The 18,674-nt window shown below is 34.9% G+C and overlaps 1 protein-coding gene across 1 annotated transcript; it reads right to left on the reverse strand.

Annotated features, from left to right (window-relative positions):
- Positions 1–66: 66 nt before the first annotated feature.
- LOC123548535 (gamma-aminobutyric acid receptor-associated protein-like 2) lies at positions 67–18,087 on the reverse strand. Its single transcript, XM_045335857.2, has 4 exons — positions 17,965–18,087; positions 15,018–15,073; positions 9,185–9,357; positions 67–5,525 (listed from the first exon to the last, which is right to left on the reverse strand). The coding sequence occupies exons 1-4, from the start codon at positions 17,996–17,998 to the stop codon at positions 5,432–5,434; spliced, it is 357 nt and encodes a 118-aa protein (XP_045191792.1). The 5' UTR covers positions 17,999–18,087; the 3' UTR covers positions 67–5,431.
- Positions 18,088–18,674: the final 587 nt, after the last annotated feature.

Here is an 18,674-nt window from a genome sequence, read left to right on the forward strand (position 1 = left end):
CACTAATCCAAAGAGCCTTTCCACAAGAAAAATAGATACTACTAAAAAGGAAATAGAAGTCATTGCTAATACTATTCAACTTTTATTCAATAATAACTCATCTGTCAAAAGTTAAGTATGAAACAATGTATTTATACTGATAAATGACAATTCCGTGATCAAAACAACAAACAATCACACATACACACTTGCTATGACACAAACCACAAGTAATGAATACATGTACAAATAAGCCATTTTAAAATACCAATGCACCAGTTGAACAGTATCGGTAAAATTAAAACTTTATCATTTGCTGCAAAGCCCCTTAACTACTTGTGGGACATCTTTTGAACTCAGCAAACCAGGAAGTGAAGTGAAATTTCTTTGACAATGCAAGAGGTGTGGTCTTAAAAGTCAATTTGTTCGACTGGGTAAAGAAAAATATTCAACAGCTTGTTCAGGGCTTTTTTTTAAATTAAGACACTACCCCAGTTCATAACTTAAGAAATGAGTGCCCCTGAATTTTTTGTGGAAAACGTTTTAGAAGTTCATTCATGACAAAAGTTATTTAAGATAGTATCCCAATATAAGTTACAGGTTAAAGTATACAGTACAACCTCTCCAGAGCGGCCCTCTCTTAAGCCAGAACCTCTCTAAAACAACATCATCAAATTTTCCTAAGCTGAAATATTCTATTAAATTACTGAAATATTCTATCGAATTTACCTCTCCAGAACAACAACCTCTACATAACAGTCAATATTTTTATCTCCCAAAAGGTGTTACTCTACAGAGGTTGCAGTGTACTTGTAAATGATTAAAATCCTCTTTCTTGACTTTATCTATTTTTGTTTTTAAGCATTATGTATGTGCTATGTATTATGACTGAAGCAGCATTTTTATACAAATGTACATTTGAGCCGTGCCATGAGAAAACCAACATAGTGGGTGTTCGACCAGCATGGATCCAGACCAGCCTGCGCATCCGTGCAGTCTGGTCAGGCTCCATGCTGTTCGCTTTTAAAGGTCCATTACTAAGGGAAAGTGAGTTGGCAATTTTTTTCATAGCCAGTGCATAGACTTCTGCAAGACACTAAATAATGAAGATTGGCAGGTCAAAATTTACAGAAGGTCTTTGGAACTCAAAGAAATGTATGTGTATTATGTTGAAATTTCAATGAATCGACAGAATGACCCCCCAGGTCTTTTTAACTTTCTTCATACTTCATAGAAAAATAATTGTACATATACTGCGATTTATTTCGAATTTCTACATACCAACTTTCATTTTCCAATAAAATGAAATAGTTTCTGTGCTTTTTAAAAGAAATTAAAATGTTCACTTTCCTTAGTATTGGACCTTTAAAGCCTATTGGAATTGGAGAAACTGTTAGCGAACAGCATGGAGCCTGACCAGACTGCGCGGATGCGCAGGCTGGTCTGGATCCATGCTGGTCGCAAAGCCACTATGTTGGTTTTCTCATGGCACGGCTCATTTAATTTTAATAAACTTGATTATCAATACAAAACTGGCGACTTTATTGTATTATTAAAGAAGAAAGCAACTTGTGCACACTTCTAGTAATTTTTTTCTCAAAAAAAATATCAAGATGTAGGTGCTTCAAGTGACCAGAGGTAAAAACATATTGACATATGAGATTTGAAAGATATTCTAATTAATTACCTAAAATATTGTGCAGACAAGAGTTAACCCTTGTATTTTTTACACTTTAAATATTGGTGTAAATCCAAATTCTTCTTGCTTTTTTAACCAATATCTTAAACTTGTTTTTAATCTTTTCATTAATAAGCAAGGTAATAATTATCTACATTCCATGCCAAACCTAGTGATAAGAAACATACTGAAAATTTTCACTCCAAATTTGAGAAAGTAACTTTTAAATAACACACATATGCTTGAAGTGATCACAGGAAAAAAAGACAATGTGATACAACTGCCAATTTCCCAGAGGTTTGTAAATCAGTGAAACAAATACAAAAATCTAGCAAACTATCTTATCCTTCTTTGTTCATTTTTTAAATTATATTCTAAACTTCTGAAAGTAACAGTTCTAGAGATAGACCCTAACATTTTCATTGATAGAAATACATTAAATAAAGTCTAGAAATTGATTTCCAAGTCCTTGAAATTAACAAAAATGATTACACAAATGTGCAATGTATGATAGTTTTGCTAATATCAACAACAGAAATTTTAATATTTAATTCAAAGTTGTGATCTGCAAAGAATGTCAACTCTTGCCTTGGGCTAGTACTTTAAAGCAGAGATATCTATTAGTTTACTTCCCTTGCAATTACACAATAGAGTAGAAAACGAAAACGGTTTAAGACACAGTATTATACATTTTTGCACAACAAAATCGTTCAGGATTTATTAATATGTGTTTGATTTACCCTTGAATCACTGGTTCCTATGATTTTGTCAACTTACTTGTGGTAAAAATTAACATTTAACAAGCCGATATTATAATGAAATACCAGTAAGTATTTTATAGTGCAAATAATACAGTTTTGCTTGTATCGAAATGTCTCAATAGAAGCACTTTTGTTTTACAGAACACCTGGTAGGATTAGTAAAGGTGCAATTATATTGGTCTCTTTTTCCTATGCCTAACAGTTCTAATAATCTAACATCAAAAGGGAGGTAACTACAGAAAAAAAGTATTTTCTGTGCTATTCACTATATAATGCTATATTACTGCAGCGAAATTTACTTGACATAATTAACATATCTGGACAAACATATAACATTCAACAGAAGTTTAGTCATGGAACTGAAAGTCAACAAACAGGCAAGAATGGAATTTGAATAACAACCTTAGCTTTCATATGCTTACTTTCTTGAATATAAAAAATATGCAATGCTTAACTTTTAGCCTGCTGTTGGCAAGTGATTATGCAGGCTGATCATGGTCTGCACTGTCTGCTATTCAGTCTGTATATTTTCAGGAAACACCCCTTTGATAAACAAGTGGTACTACCCAAACTGAACGATGGACCAACCCGTTGTAGAAAATTAGCAGGGTTAAGGTTAAACTTGAAAAATAATCTCTAGTTTGGGATATTACCTATATATGGAGAACTACAAAACTGATGCAAAAATAACTCCTAGATATATTTCTGGTATATACTGAAGGAAGGCAAAAACAGTCACACTTTTCTTATTCAATAAGTCTTTTTATGCAGAATGCAGAACTGTCATTGGTAAGTTTCAAGACAAAGCTCAGAATCAGCCAGAGGCTGCAGTTTTTAGACTAGTTGGTGTTTATAACACTACTTTACAATGTATCACTGATCAATTTCAAATTTGAATTCAAAAATATCCAACCAGATACTACAGTTTTCAGCCTAGTCTCCAACCACTAGACACATTCTGTAGTTTATAGAATTTTCATTCTTGAGATATTATTAATTGGTTGATGGATTTAATGTCTTTTTTCAACAGTATTTCAGTTATGAAACAGAAATCGGTTTACGTAATCAGTGTTCCTGGATTCTGTACTAGTACAGACATGCTCCCCAAAAATAAGTAACAACTTTTTCACATGAATCAAAGGAGTTTCCAACATCAAGATTAATATTTGAAGATAATCAATTAGGTGTAGGTAAGCATACAACTGTACTATGAATGTTGTGTGTGTGATAATAGATTCATCTAGAAATACTTTTCAATAGAAACATTTAAACATGATAATTTCCAGTCTATTTCAAAAATTAATGTTACCACAAAAAATTCCATTACATGCCTGTGAAAATGCTTGTTATTATAGATATTTTGGAACACATTCAAAGGCGGTGCATCCCACTGGATATTTGTACTGTAGATTGAGTACTGTTCACAATGGTTTTATTTTAACTTATAATTGAGTGTAATGCCACTCTCAGGCTTAGAATAGTCATGAACAGAAGTCGCCTCAAGTCCTAAAACAGATGTTTCGTGATTTCTAACACAGAAAATAAAGCTGTGATTTCTAACACAGAAAATAAAGCTGCTGTCAGTGAAATCTCTTAACCTTTAGCCTGCTGGTGGCAAGTGATTCTGCTTTTGCGACCAGTGCAGACCAAGATCAGCCTGCACATCATTTTAAAAGTTCATGGTACTGTCCAAATTGAAAGATGGACAAGTTCATTATAGAAATTTAGCAAGATAAGGGTTACCGTATTTTGGTGTGTATAGGTCGCGGTAATGTATAGTCCGCATCTAATTTTTGCTCTGGAAATGGTCGGAAAATTTAACTTCTAGTGTATTAGTCGCAGTTAAATTTCGGATTTTTTCCCCAGCAATATTTAATATTTACCGGCAAAAAAGTTATGGCGGCGGCCATATTGATGCCGCGGACTGAATTATTATCAGAACCTGATTGGTGGAAATCGGACAGTGTTATTTTCGTTCCCAACCGTTTCGTACCAACAGTAGTATCGGTAAAAGACTGCATCAAAGAAAAGCGGCTTTTTGACACTAATTGGCAGCAGACGGTTTGCATTTACATTCTGTTATCATGCAAGTTTAAGTGTGAATTGTTTGCACAGCAATTATAACACCTGTCCGTGTCATGTAATTAACCGCGTTCTTTTGATTCTGAGTAAAAAGATTAACAAAATATCTCTTTTTAGATTTTTTTCTTTTATTTAAAAATCAAAAGTAAAAAATTATCTTTCAAGTTTTTTAATACGCTAAGAATTAGTATAAACAATGTTTGGAATGGAGGACGGATCTGTCCGGATTTTATCCAACTCGGAGTACATGTCAATGGCGTCCAGTAAAATGAAAGTAGAAACAAACGTAATTCAGACTGCAAAAACATCTTTGAATTAAAGTCATTTGTAATTTTAAAAGTCTGTATGGGTTATTTACGATATATTTTATTGAAAGTAATCGCTATTGGTTTAAAAAGCCGCCGATATTGATATTTTTTATCCATTTTGTTCGTTCGTAACAGATGCACGTAATTTTGCGAGAGCTACGGTCAGAAAATTGGCCCGGAAAAAAAACCTGCTAGCAATGTTCTGTCGTATAGGTCGCAGGAACTTTTTCAGGCAGCAGAATGGGTAGAAAAAGTGCGACCTATACACACCAAAATACGGTAGTTAAACCTATGTGACTATTACCAGATCTAGAGAACAGTATGTTTCACCTTAGGAACCTACGGATACAATATCAGACCAATCACTGAATTAAAGACTAGAACTATTTGAGAATTTTACAACATATTACAATCAAAAATTCATTCCAATATTCCTGATTCTGTTATTTTTGTAAGGAATATTATAGCAAAGACTTGAAAAAAAAATTATAAAAATTATCTTCCAGTCAACAACAATATAATTTACCAACATGAATTAGCAAGAATTTTACATGATTTTACCGTGATGATACCCCCTATATATATAAAAATGACAATATCACAACAGTAACCATATGTACATTTCAGAATTGTCCAAATGTGTTTTCCCCACTGTATGCTATGTACAAGAATCCATCTTCATCTTTATGTTCTTCATACACCTGTCCCATACTTGCACTGAAACAGAAATATTTTAAGTAATATCACCATTAACTTTATTGATTAAGTATGTACATGTACTTGTTTTGTTGTTGTTGTAGCAAATTTACTTGCAGTGCGGGAGTTGGGTTTTACGGCGAATCTACACAAAACTGTCATATATCACCGAGGAATTTACATGCAACAAACATATTTAGGTGTGATATTCTTAAATACCAGTAGGTGTTTTCCCAGACTGTCACCAATGGAGGAAAAACATACCATATATCCCAACTGTAAGACTCTTGTACTGTAAACTGTGTCATAACAAGCTAGATAAAAATTTACGAATGAAAACATAAATTATTTACAAGCTACTGGTAAGTGCTGTAAAAAATAATGCCTAAAACTTAAGAGGGAATACAGCCTGTTGCTATAACTTAAGGGAAAACATTCATTACTTTGAGCAAATGAAAATAAAAATCCTTTCTGGGAACAAGAGGACCATGATGGTCCTGAATCGCTCACCTATCCCCACATGACCAAGTGTTGAACTGAGTATGACGTTGTTATTTCTATTATTTGACATAGTGACCTTGTTTTTGAGCACATGTGACCTAGATATCATCAAGATAAAAAATTCTGACCAATTTTCATGCAGATCCAGTGAAAAATATGGCCTCTAGAGAGGTCACAAACTTTTTCTATTTGACCTAATGACCTAGTTTTTAAAGGAACGTGACCCACTTTTAAACTTGACCTAGATATCATCAAGGTGAACATTCTCACCAATTTTCATGAAGATCTCGTGAAAAATATGGCCACTAGAGAGGTCACAAGGTTTTTGTATTTTTCGACCTACTGACCTAGTTTTTGACCGCACATGACCCAGTTACGAACCTGACCTAGATATCATCAAGCTGAACATTCTCACCAGTTTTCATGAAGATCCATTGAGAAATATGGCCTCTAGAGAGGTCACAAGGTTTTTCTATTTTTAGACCTACTGACCTAGTTTTTGACCCTACGTGACCCAGTTTCGAACCTGACCTAGATATCATCAAGGTGAACATTCTCACCAATTTTCATGAAGATCTCGTGAAAAATATGGCCACTAGAGAGGTCACAAGGTTTTTGTATTTTTCGACCTACTGACCAAGTTTTTGACCGCACATGACCCAGTTACGAACCTGACCTAGATATCATCAAGCTGAACATTCTCACCAGTTTTCATGAAGATCCATTGAGAAATATGGCCTCTAGAGAGGTCACAAGGTTTTTCTATTTTTAGACCTACTGACCTATTTTTTGACCCCACGTGACCCATTTTCGAACCTGACCTAGATATCATCAAGGTGAACATTCTGACCAATATTCATGAAGATCTCATGAAAAATATGGCCTCTAGAGAGGTCACAAGGTTTTTCTATTTTTAGATCTACTGACCTAGTTTTTAACCCCACGTGACCCACTTTCGAACTTGATCTAGATATCATCAAGGTAAACATTCTGACCAATTTTCCTGAAGATCCATTGAAAAATATGGCCTCTAGAGAGGTCACAAGGTTTTTCTATTTTTAGACCTACTGACCTAGTTTTTGACCGCACGTGACCCAGTTTCAAACTTGACCTAGATATCATCAAGGTGAACATTTTGACCAATTTTCATGAAGATCCATTGAGAAATATGGCCTCTAGAGAGGTCACAAGGTTTTTCTATTTTTAGACCTACTGACCTAGTTTTTGATCCAACATGACCCAGTTTCGAACTTGACCTAGATATCATCAAGGTGAACATTCTGACCATAATTCATGAAGATCTCATGAAAAATATGGCCTCTAGAGAGGTCACAAGGTTTTTCTATTTTTAGATCTACTGACCTAGTTTTTACCCCCATGTGACCCAGTTTCGAACTTGACCTAGATATCATCAAGGTGAACATTCTGACCAATTTTTATGAAGATCCATTGAGAAATATGGCCTCTAGAGAGGTCAAAAGGTTTTTCTATTTTTAGACCTAATGACCTAGTTTTTGACCCCACGTGACCCAGTTTCGAACTTGACCTAGATATCATCAAGGTGAACATTCTGACCAATATTCATGAAGATCTCATGAAAAATATGGACTCTAGAGAGGTCACAAGGTTTTTCTATTTTTAGACCTACTGACCTAGTTTTTGACCCCACGTGACCCAGTTTCAAACTTGACCTAGGTTTCATCAAGATGAACATTCTGACCAATTTTCATGAAGATCTTGTGAAATATATGGCCTCTAGAGAGGTCACAAGGTTTTTCTATTTTTAGACCTACTGACCTAGTTTTTGATGCATGGTTCATACAGAATATCAGAGACAAAATTCAAGTACTTTTCAAGGACTTTTTACAATTTTTCAAGCACTATTTTTTTTCAAAACCACGACCTAATCTGAAAAACTTTTATTATGTAATGCAAAAATAAAACAACCATCACTTGTCACACCTTTGAAAATGACCTAATTCGATTATTAGATTGATGTAATTCACTATTTTGCTGAGGTTTATCACTATTCTTGTGATTTTTTAGCACACTCCTACTAATGATACCTCAAAATTTTGTCACACGACGTACAAATACACTTCGTTCTGTCTGCTCTATAGGGCTTCAGCCACTGTTTATATTCGTCTTTTGTCTCCCGCTTACTTGAGTAAACATGTTTATTTTTCTTACTCATTTTAATTCACTGGAAACACTCGCAAATAGCTAAAAATTGCGAGTTATTATTCCCCGTACTTTTTTAAACGGAAACGGAAACAGGCAAACGGTGATAAAGTAGAAATAGCACTCTGTAAATATCGATAAAGTGTGGCCGTAGACCACTATAATAGCATACGAGTGACCCGATCCTGCAATTTCACGAATTTATTTTCATTTTCTCCGATTTATTTTAAGCCTTAAATTCTTTTTGCAAAGCAAAGTTACGGAAAGAATATTTTCAAGGAGTGAAAGGTCAAATTCAAGGAGTTTTTTTCAAAATTCAAGTACTTTTCCAGGTTTTTTAGGGGTTTTGTCATTTTCAAGGAGTTTTCAAGGACTACCATCGAATTCAAGGACTTTTCAAGGCCTGTGCGAACCCTGTGATGGCACGTGGCCCAGTTTCGAACTTGATCTAGATATCATCAAGGTGAACATTCTGACCAACTTTCATAAAGATCCCATGAAAAATGTGACCTCTGGAGTGGTCACAAGCAAAAGTTTACGGACGCACGCACGCACGGACGGACGGACGACGGACGCCGCGCGATCACAAAAGCTCACCTTGTCACTTTGTGACAGGTGAGCTAAAAATGCATGAACTGAAAGAAAATACTTCATAGCAGGACGATGCCTGTAAACAGATCCTACTACAGAAAGAAACAACTTATTCTGGAGGTCAGACTGTATCAAATCTTAATGCTTAACTGAGTGCAGGTATGATTATTAATCTTAAGCCTGCTGGTGGCAAGTGATTCTGCCTTTGTGACCAGTGCAGACCAAGATCAGCCTGCACATCATGGTCTGCATTGTTATTCAGTCAGTAAATTTTCAATGAACACCCCTTCAAATAATAAATGGTACTGTCAAAATTGAATGATGGACCAGTCCATTTTAGAAATTCAGCAGGGTGAAGGTAAAACAGTTAAACTCCTACTACATTGTAAGAACATGTATAAAATTACCTTGATTGTGGAAGTACTTTTTCAACAAACAGAAATATCGCTTTCTCTGATGGAAGCTGGATCCTCTTTCTGATTATCCACATGAACTGAGCAACAGAGATATCATTGGGAACCAGAAATTTTCTCTTGTCAATATCCTGAATCTGTGACTTTGGATCCCTCTCTACAATCACCTGAGTAATGAAGAAAAAGAAAATAAGTATCAACTCAACAATGTATATAAGGCCTAAAAAAAATTGTTTCCGGTAACATGCTAAAACAAATGGGTAGGTAGGTTGGTAAATTATTTTGAATTTTTTTTATTAAGTTGGACATTTCAGAAATTCTTTGTGTGTCAAAAAATGAATACAAATAAGGGGGTTATACCTTTAGAGCATCAGTAAGTTGATTTCTAACACCACTGCCCATGTTTGAAATATAACAGTGCATTTTTTTAAAACTTTTTGTTAAAAAGTTCAGAAAAAAAATTCTCCAAGGCCATAAAAACATTTAGGGTTGGGCCAAAAAATTAGGGTAGGTTGGGATACCGTAAACCAAACGTTTTTCTTTTAGGCCTAACATGAAATAATTTAATTTTCTGTGGTTTTGGCCAAACCAGCTATATTGTCAGCAGGGGTGGCAAATTCCACTGTCCGTATTGCCCAGGTTGTCCCAAAGCTTGTACAGACAAGTGAAATTTGACCAGAATTTACTATATAACTATCATAAGGACAAGTACAAAATAGCAATTGACAAAAACGGACAAGCGAGTCAAAATCAGATTTCGCCACCCCTGGTCGGAATATGAATTTTTTAATACTAAATGAATGGAAATTTTACTTATTCAGAGGGATTAGATTTCTTGGATTCAGTCAATCCCAACAAGTATCAAGAACTTCACACTATACAGCATGTCATGTCATAGGCATCATCAAGTCCAAATACTCAAAATTTCATTTTTTCTGATTCTCGAGTCATATTAATGTATGACAATACATCTTTCTGTCTTTTTTTTGTTTGCTCATTCTTCAAGAAAAACTCAAGTATCAGAGACATAGGAATTTTTTTTGACATGCATGACATTATTAAGATATCATAAAGATCATTTCTAAATTATTAAACTAAACATCAGCCTGCAATTATAGCTGTCATAAATCTTATGAAACACTAAATCTTAAGACATATATACAACATCAATGTGCATTACAACAGGCGCCTAGGCATAATCATGCACTGACCTTCCCACAAGTCAACCAAACAGCTTTGTGACATAATTACATGTATGTCTACATCACAAGATGGGTCAAGAATCCTCAATGGTAACTTAAAACAAGCCTCAATGACTTAAAGTATGCAACAAGTGTTTTTGTTCAGGCTGATTCTGGGTACAAGTTTGGTCCCAAATTCCGATGGCAAATGTAAGTTTTTTCCCCAATTTTAAAGCCAGATTTGCCAGTTTTATGTAGTATATATCAGCCAAGACTGAGTATGTACCTATGAAATCACAAGATAATGTGTTGACTTATTACTGAAAGGTGAACTATGCCTTCTTAAATGTTTTTAAAAATAAAATTTAATCAAAAATAAAACTTTTTAAACAATTCTAATTTTGATGTTTTATGATGTACATGTATTTTTCACAAAAGCAAAGGCTTCCATCATACTCCTAAATCAGTGGAAAAACAAGAGCTGTCACAGGAGACAGCGTGCTCAACTATTTAGATGCTGGATAGTGGATAGTGAAACTGGGCACATCTTAGGAAACTGGAGCTGTCATTGGAGTGTTTAATGACTCCAATGGTGGATGAAGATATTGCACAATAGCTCGAGTCTGTGTCAAAAATATTAGGTAACTAGAGCTATCACTAAAGGTGATGAATGTACCCCCCTCATGCACTGACACAGTACATTGCAATTTGACGCACACAAGATTGCATAATTATGTGGACTGTATGTATATAGACTGTATGTATACAGTATAGTAACAAAAAACAAAGTCCCATAACTATGCAGAATATTTATCTAAAAGAATGTAACATGCACCATGCACAACTAGGGTTGGTACTGATCACTTGTGTGAAGTTTCATTAAATTGTGTGTAAGGGTTTGGTAGATCAGGCACGCACAAGATTGCATATGCAGACTGTATGTACATAGTATGTTAACAAGAAACAAAGTCCCATAACTCTGCAATTTTTGTCGCTGAAAGAACCTAACATGACCCATGCACAACTACTGTTGTTACTGATCACTTGTGTGAAGTTTCATTAAATTGTGTCAAGTGGATGAGGAGAGATGGTGCGTACAAGATTGTGTCTATGTATACAGTATAGTAACAAAAAAACAAAGTCCCATAACTCTGCAAATTTTTTTTCTGAAAAAACCTAACATGCCCAATGCACAACTACTGTTGTTACTAATTACTTGTGTGAAGTTTCATTAAATTGTGTCAAGGGGATGAGGAGAGATGGTGCGCACAAGATTGTGTCTATGTATATAGTATAGTAACAAAAAAACAAAGTCCCATAACTCTGCCAATTTTTTTTTCTAAAAGAACCTAACATGCCCCATGCACAACTACTGTTGGTACTGATCACTTGTGTGAAGTTTCATTAAATTGTGTCAAGGGGATGAGGAGAGATGGTGCGCACAAGATTGTGTCTATGTATATAGTATAGTAACAAAAAAACAAAGTCCCATAACTCTGCAAATTTTTTTTCTAAAAGAACCTTACATGCCCCATGCACAACTACTGTTGGTACTGATCATTTGTGTGAAGTTTCATTAAATTCTGTCAAGGGGATAAGGAGAGATGGTGCGCACAAGATTGCGTCTACGGACAGACGACCAGACGGACAGACAGACAGACAGACAACCTGAAACCAGTATATCCCCCCTTACAACTTTGTTGTCGGGGGTACAATAAGAGGTAAAGATAACATGTATCAAAACACTATATAAGTATAATTCTAAGAGAAAAAGGGGCATAATTTATAAAATATTGGTGCAAGAGTTATGCACCTTGTGTCATATGATGTGGGTGATGATATGGAAGAACTACTTCGTTTGAATCAAATGCATTTCCTAAGAACTGAGATACAGTGAAAATGCATCAAAATTAACCTTAAATTCTAAGTAAAGGGGGCACAATTCATGAAAAATTGGTGCCAGAGTTATGCACCGTGTGTCATATGATGTGGGTGATGATGTTGAACAATTATTTTAAGTCTGAATCAAATCCATCAAGTAATTACAGAGATAAGTAGAAACAAGAGGACCATGATGGTCCTGAATCGCTCACCTATCCCCACATGACCCAGTGTTGAACTGAGTATGACGTCGTTATTTCTATTATTTGACAAAGTGACCTAGTTTTTGAGCATATGTGACCTAGATATCATCAAGATAAAAAATTCTGACCAATTTTCATGAAGATCCATTGAAAAATATGACCTCTAGAGAGGTCACAAGGTTTTTCTATTATCTGACCTAATGACCTAGTTTTTGAAGGCACGTGACCCACTTTTAAACTTGACCTAGATATCATCAAGGTGAACATTCTCACTAATTTTCATGAAAATCTCGTGAAAATTATGGCCTCTAGAGAGGTCACAAGGTTTTTCTATTTTTCGACCTACTGACCTAGTTTTTGACCGCACATGTCCCAGTTATGAACTTGACCTAGATATCATCAAGCTGAACATTCGCACCAGTTTTCATGAAGATCCATTGAGAAATATGGCCTCTAGAGACATCATAAGAATTTTCTATTTTTTGACCTACTGACCTAGTTTTTGACCGCACCTGACCCAGTTTTGAATCTGACCTAGATATCATCAAGATGAACATTCTGACCAATTTTCATAAAGATCTCTTGAAAAATATGGCCTCTAGAGAGGTCACAAGGTTTTTCTGTTTTTAGATCTACTGACCTAGCTATTGACCGCACGTGACCAAGTTTCGAACCTGACCTAGATATCATCAAGGTGAACATTCTGACCAATTTTCATAAAGATCCTATGAAAAATATGGCCTCTAGAGAGGTCACAAAGTTTTTCTATTTTCAGACCTACTGACCTAGTTTTTGACCGCACGTGACCCAGTTTCAAACTTGACCTAGATATCATCAAGGTGAACATTCTGACCAATTTTCATGAAGATCCATTGAGAAATATGGCCTCTAGAGAGGTCACAAGGTTTTTCTATTTTTAGACCTACTGACCTAGTTTATGACCCCACGTGACCCAGTTTCGAACCTGACCTAGATATCATCAAGGTAAACATTCTGACCAATTTTCATGAAGATCTCATGAAAAATATGGCCTCTAGAGAGGTCACAAGGTTTTTCTATTTTTAGATCTACTGACCTAGTTTTTGACCCCACGTGACCCAGTTTCGAACTTGACCTAGATATCATCAAGGTGAACATTCTGACCAATTTTCATGAAGATCCATTGAGAAATATGGCCTCTAGAGAGGTCACAATGTTTTTCTATTTTTAGACCTACTGACCTAGTTTTTGACCCAACGTGACCAAGTTTCGAACTTGACCTAGATATCATCAAGTTGAACATTCTGAACAATTTTCATGAAGATCTTATGAAAAATATGGCCCCTAGAGAGGTCACAAGGTTTTTCTATTTTTAGATCTACTGACCTAGTTTTTGACCCCACATGACCCAGTTTCGAACATGACCTAGATATCATCAAGGTAAACGTTCTGACCAATTTTCATGAAGATCCATTGAGAAATATGGCCTCTAGAGAGTTCACAAGGTTTTTCTATTTTTAGACCTACTGACCTAGTTTTTGACCCCACGTGATCCAGTTTCGAACTTGACCTAGATATCATCAAGCTGAACATTCTGACAAATTTTCATAAAGATCTCATGAAAAATATGGCCTCTAGAGAGGTCACAAGGTTTTTCTATTTTTAGATCTACTGACCTAGTTTTTGATCGCACGTGACCCAGTTTCGAACTTGAACTAGATATCATCAAGATGAACATTCTGACCAACTTTCATAAAGATCCCGTGAAAAATGTGACCTCTAGAGTGGTCACAAGCAAAAGTTTACGCACGCACGCACTTTGTGACAGGTGAGCTAAAAAGAGAATGTGTAAAAGGTAAGATGCCGATGCCAACGCCGGGTCAAGTAGGATAGCTCTTCTTATACTTCGTATAGTCGAGCTAAATAGGGCGGGATAATTCATGAAATATTGGTGCCAGAATTATGACCCTTGTGCAGTATGATGTGGGTGATGATGAGGGACAACTATTCTATGTTTGAAGTAAATCTATCAAGTAATAACAAAGATAAAGTGCATCAAAACTTTAACCAAAGTGCTGACGCAGATGTACGTCGATGCCCACACCAGGTCGAGTAGGATAGCTCTCCATACTTTGTATAGTCAAACTAATAAGGGTGATAAAACTGAACAAGATTAAATAAGAAATATATTTACATAAATGAGAAGTTCTTAAGTTATGGAAACAATTTCAGAAATTCTAAAAAAGATAAAAGAAATTGATTTTAAAGTATTTTTTTAACAAAAAATCTTAACTGTTTAAATTATGAAACTAACTGATATGAATATTAAAATCAAAGCACTCTGATGAAGGCAATCCTATGTTACACATCTCATAAACATAATGGCAAGCAATGTTACATTTACTATGGCATTTGATGATTTCGCTGAAATGACATCAGTCCGAGGTAATCTCTGAGCCCAGAAATAAACCCTGTAGTCAAACAGCATCATGAAGAACCTTAGTAATTAACTGATCTAGTCAAGCAGGCCTTCAAGTTCATGACGTTGAGGATCAATTTAGGACTACAAGACTATTTCCTTACCGGTATTCTCTCTGGGTACTTGTCTCGGATTTTCGTTGACTCTGCCTTCCTTTGATCTGTAGAAGAAACAAACAGAGGTTTCTAACTTTAAATGATAAACCGGTAAAATGAAAATACCAGTAACTCATAATATGGTCTCTTGTCATTTACCCTACCCGTCAATGGCAGATGTGCCTAATTTTCTTGTTACATGTATGTACCAGTAACCTTACAAATGTTGTATTTTGCTGAATGAATCATGAATAAATTACTTAAACAACAGTTGTGTCAGTGTATGGAATCATTTGCAAAGATTCCTTATTAGATTCAATTTTGACCCTGATGAAGACTCGTGAAGAGTCGAAACGTCGGTCATTTTAATAAATCTGTAAATTTTAATCTGTGTTGGTTGTTAGTTCCACTATCTTATCTTACTCTTAGATTCAATTTTGTAAGTATGTATTACTCCCATTTGTGTTGAGAGACTATTGAGTAAGAAATTTCCATTAGCCACCATAATTTACATAAAAAGTAAACAAATTCAACTATTATAAACTTACAAGACTATAGTATCATTACAGTTGATTTTTTTTGATAACTCCAGTTTCTAATACTTGCATTAAAAATCAGCAAGAAATAAACAAAAGCAATTTTTTTTAATTTGGTAGCTAATTATAAACTATAGAATCCTCTCCACAAATACGATTTTCAATATTCATATTGATTAGCAGACATTTAGACTGTCCTTATATCATCGGTTGTCTAGAGGTCTTGTAAGCAAACTCTAGGTCTAGAGGTCCAGTAACTGTTACCAGACCCATAGACACTTTGTTGGGGGAGCACCCTTCCCCTCCCAATCCAATCTGCCCCTGCCAACCTTCAGCAAATTATATATATATTCGCCACTTTAAACAAACTGAGCACATGTCTCAATCATACAACAAATTCTGTTGCAATTTCAACATGTTTAAAAAACTCCCATTCACTATCAATGCTCAGAAAAACAAAAGATAACTTACTCCGAGCATTTCAACATAAATCACTTGTCCAAGGTCAATACGAGAATAGATCCGAGCTCTGAAATTTAAAGCTCTTAAAGATCCTGTCGCAGTTGTCGAGAGGGCAAAGACGCTGGTTTAGAGTACTCTCTGTTTTATGTCAGGGCAGCGGGTTTCGCTCCCAGCATTGGGCGATCTTTTTTTTCTTTTTTCAAATGTTACTTAAATATTTTCATATTCTTTTTAATGATATAATCTCAAGATAAAAAAGATCATTTGAAAAAAAAAAAAAGATTCGCACTGCAGGAAGCGAACCCACGGCCCTGAGAAAAACCCTGTTGTAATATAAATCGGAACCTTAGTCCTCTGAATGCTGGCAGGGGGGGTCTGGGAGGGGTGCTGCCCCCACTACCCTAGATGCTGTGCTTGTACTAAGTTGTAGTGTGTAATTCATAACTTTATCATGACATCACTGAACATTAGGGGTTCTAACTGACCAATCAGAGAGCTGCATTTTCGAGTACCTGCCAGTTTCCACTTGGGTATAACAAAGTATATTTACAATGAATATATAGTGACTTTAGAAATAAATAGCACACTATTTAAGGAATCAAATTGAGATTTTTCACTGCATATGCCCCAGATGATGCTACAAACAACAAAACTTTGAAGTTTCACTGAAATATTATATGGATTTAATACCTTTATTTTAGTTTAAAGGCAGTGGCTAGAGAACCGGAATTGGTTCCTTAGACAGCAAAGTTATTCGTCCGGAACCGGTTCTCTGGCCAAAGTACCGTGCATAGGCTAGGGAACCGGAATTTTATTTCTATGCATGAAACTGTCGAAATTCACTTTGTTTCTTTTGGTAAGTATCATGTGCATGTTCTTATCTTAATAAGTTAATTAATTTTACAATTTCAGCAAGCTATACCCTTTTATTTATTTGTGTTTACTGTGTCTCCAGAAGTGTACTCGCCGCATACTGTCCGCCATATTGGAATGATAAAATAAACTAGTACAAAAGAATGCGAAATCGTCAACACTGGAGAAATTTAAACTTAAAAGGTATAAGACAATAAAAGAAACGATTAAAACAAATTAAGTAATTTCTGTTAATTAGTATTAATTACATATCTTTGAACGTGAAATGCAGAGGTGTTACAAATCAGGATTTAAAGTGATCAAAGAATCTGTATGAAGTTTTAAGGGCAATTAGATTAATTTGTTCATCTATAAACATGTAATGACGCAAATACAAAGCAATATTATTTTATATTTAAATAATTTAAACATAGTAAAAGTTTAAAGCAAAATTTAATAACATTTAAAAGCTGCAAAGTAGTTTTCACGCATTCATTCGTACTAGTTTATATCATTCCAATACGGCAGACACGGTATATGTGGCAAGTACACTTCTGGAGACAGTAAACGCAGATAAATGCAAGGGCATGGTAAAATTAATTAAGATAACAATATGCATGACACTTAACAAGAAACAAAGTGGATTTCAATGTTCAGCATTACGCATAGAAATAAAATTCCGGTTCCCTAGCCTATGCACGGTATTTTACTTAGAGAACCGGTTCCGGACGAATAAGTTTGCAGTCTTGGGAAACGATTCCGGTTCTCTAGCCACTGCCTAGTTTAAAATTTGAGATTTTATACAGGGAGTCTATGATAAAGTCAGAGTAAAATGAAATCATTACCCAAGTGAAATTAGTATCATTCTGCAATGTTTTGGACATGTTAAAATTATGAATTCCTATGACCACAATATAAATATTCACTGCCATTTTCATGATGATGACTGTCAGTGTCACTTATTTTGCAATTCATGATAAAAATGAAAAAGGAAAGTTGAAAAAAACTTCATCATCAAACTGGACCAATTATAAGTAGAAATAGCACATAAAGTTCAGTTGAAAATACACTGTACTAAGTGTGTTACAGTTAAACATAATTCATACCAAACGTATGCTCTTCCTTGAACTTGAATTTCATTTTTAAAGAAATTTCTGAAATGACCTAAAAATGTCTTATTTATTTTGATAAGTGACGTCACGGTATGGTTAAGACTAAATCACTACAATTAAGACACGGAATCTGTTCGACTTGCACGGATAGTGTTGACCACTGTTTCCGATAGAAGTGTCCAGTAAAAATCTAAACACAGAAATGTTCTCGTTAAATCCAAATAATCGGACGTAATCCAAATAGAATCTTTAACATCGAGATAGAAAATAAAATTTAAATGCGAAATCTTTATATGAACTCCAATTTAAAATATATATACTGTATAGTGCTTTAGGATATTAGCGGATTTTATGGTACTGTATTCTGACTTGAACAATTGTAAAAAAAAATCATACACCATTGTTTTACTGGCATGCAGACAGACAGTCTGACATACATTTTAAATGTTTTCTTGTTGTGTTATTTTTCATATGCCATCAAATGAAAATCGAAGCTATCTTTTACTGACTAAATCAGTGTGTATGTTAAAAACATCAGTGAATGAAAAGTATTTGATAGAAATTTTAAAACTTGAATGTTATTGGAAAGAGGATACATTATTATTCTGATTTAGAGTCTTGAATAATCTTGATAAGTTTGTTTGTTTTGTGGATTTTGAACTGATAATTGAAAACTTGACCAACGCTATATATCCTGGTAACCC

Source organism: Mercenaria mercenaria, chromosome 6 (genome assembly GCF_021730395.1).
Source record: "Mercenaria mercenaria strain notata chromosome 6, MADL_Memer_1, whole genome shotgun sequence".
In the NCBI taxonomy this organism is placed as follows: Eukaryota; Metazoa; Mollusca; class Bivalvia; order Venerida; family Veneridae; genus Mercenaria; species Mercenaria mercenaria.

Excerpts from the sequence above, each read along its gene's own strand:
- LOC123548535 (XM_045335857.2), bottom strand. The coding sequence starts at position 17,998 with ATGAAATTCAAGTTCAAGGAAGAGCATACGTTTG. Across the intron at positions 9,358-15,017 it reads AGTACCCAGAGAGAATACCG|GTGATTGTAGAGAGGGATCC; the intron begins GTAAGGAAATAG and ends TTCATTACTCAG. Across the intron at positions 5,526-9,184 it reads AAAGTACTTCCACAATCAAG|TGCAAGTATGGGACAGGTGT; the intron begins GTAATTTTATAC and ends TTTCTGTTTCAG.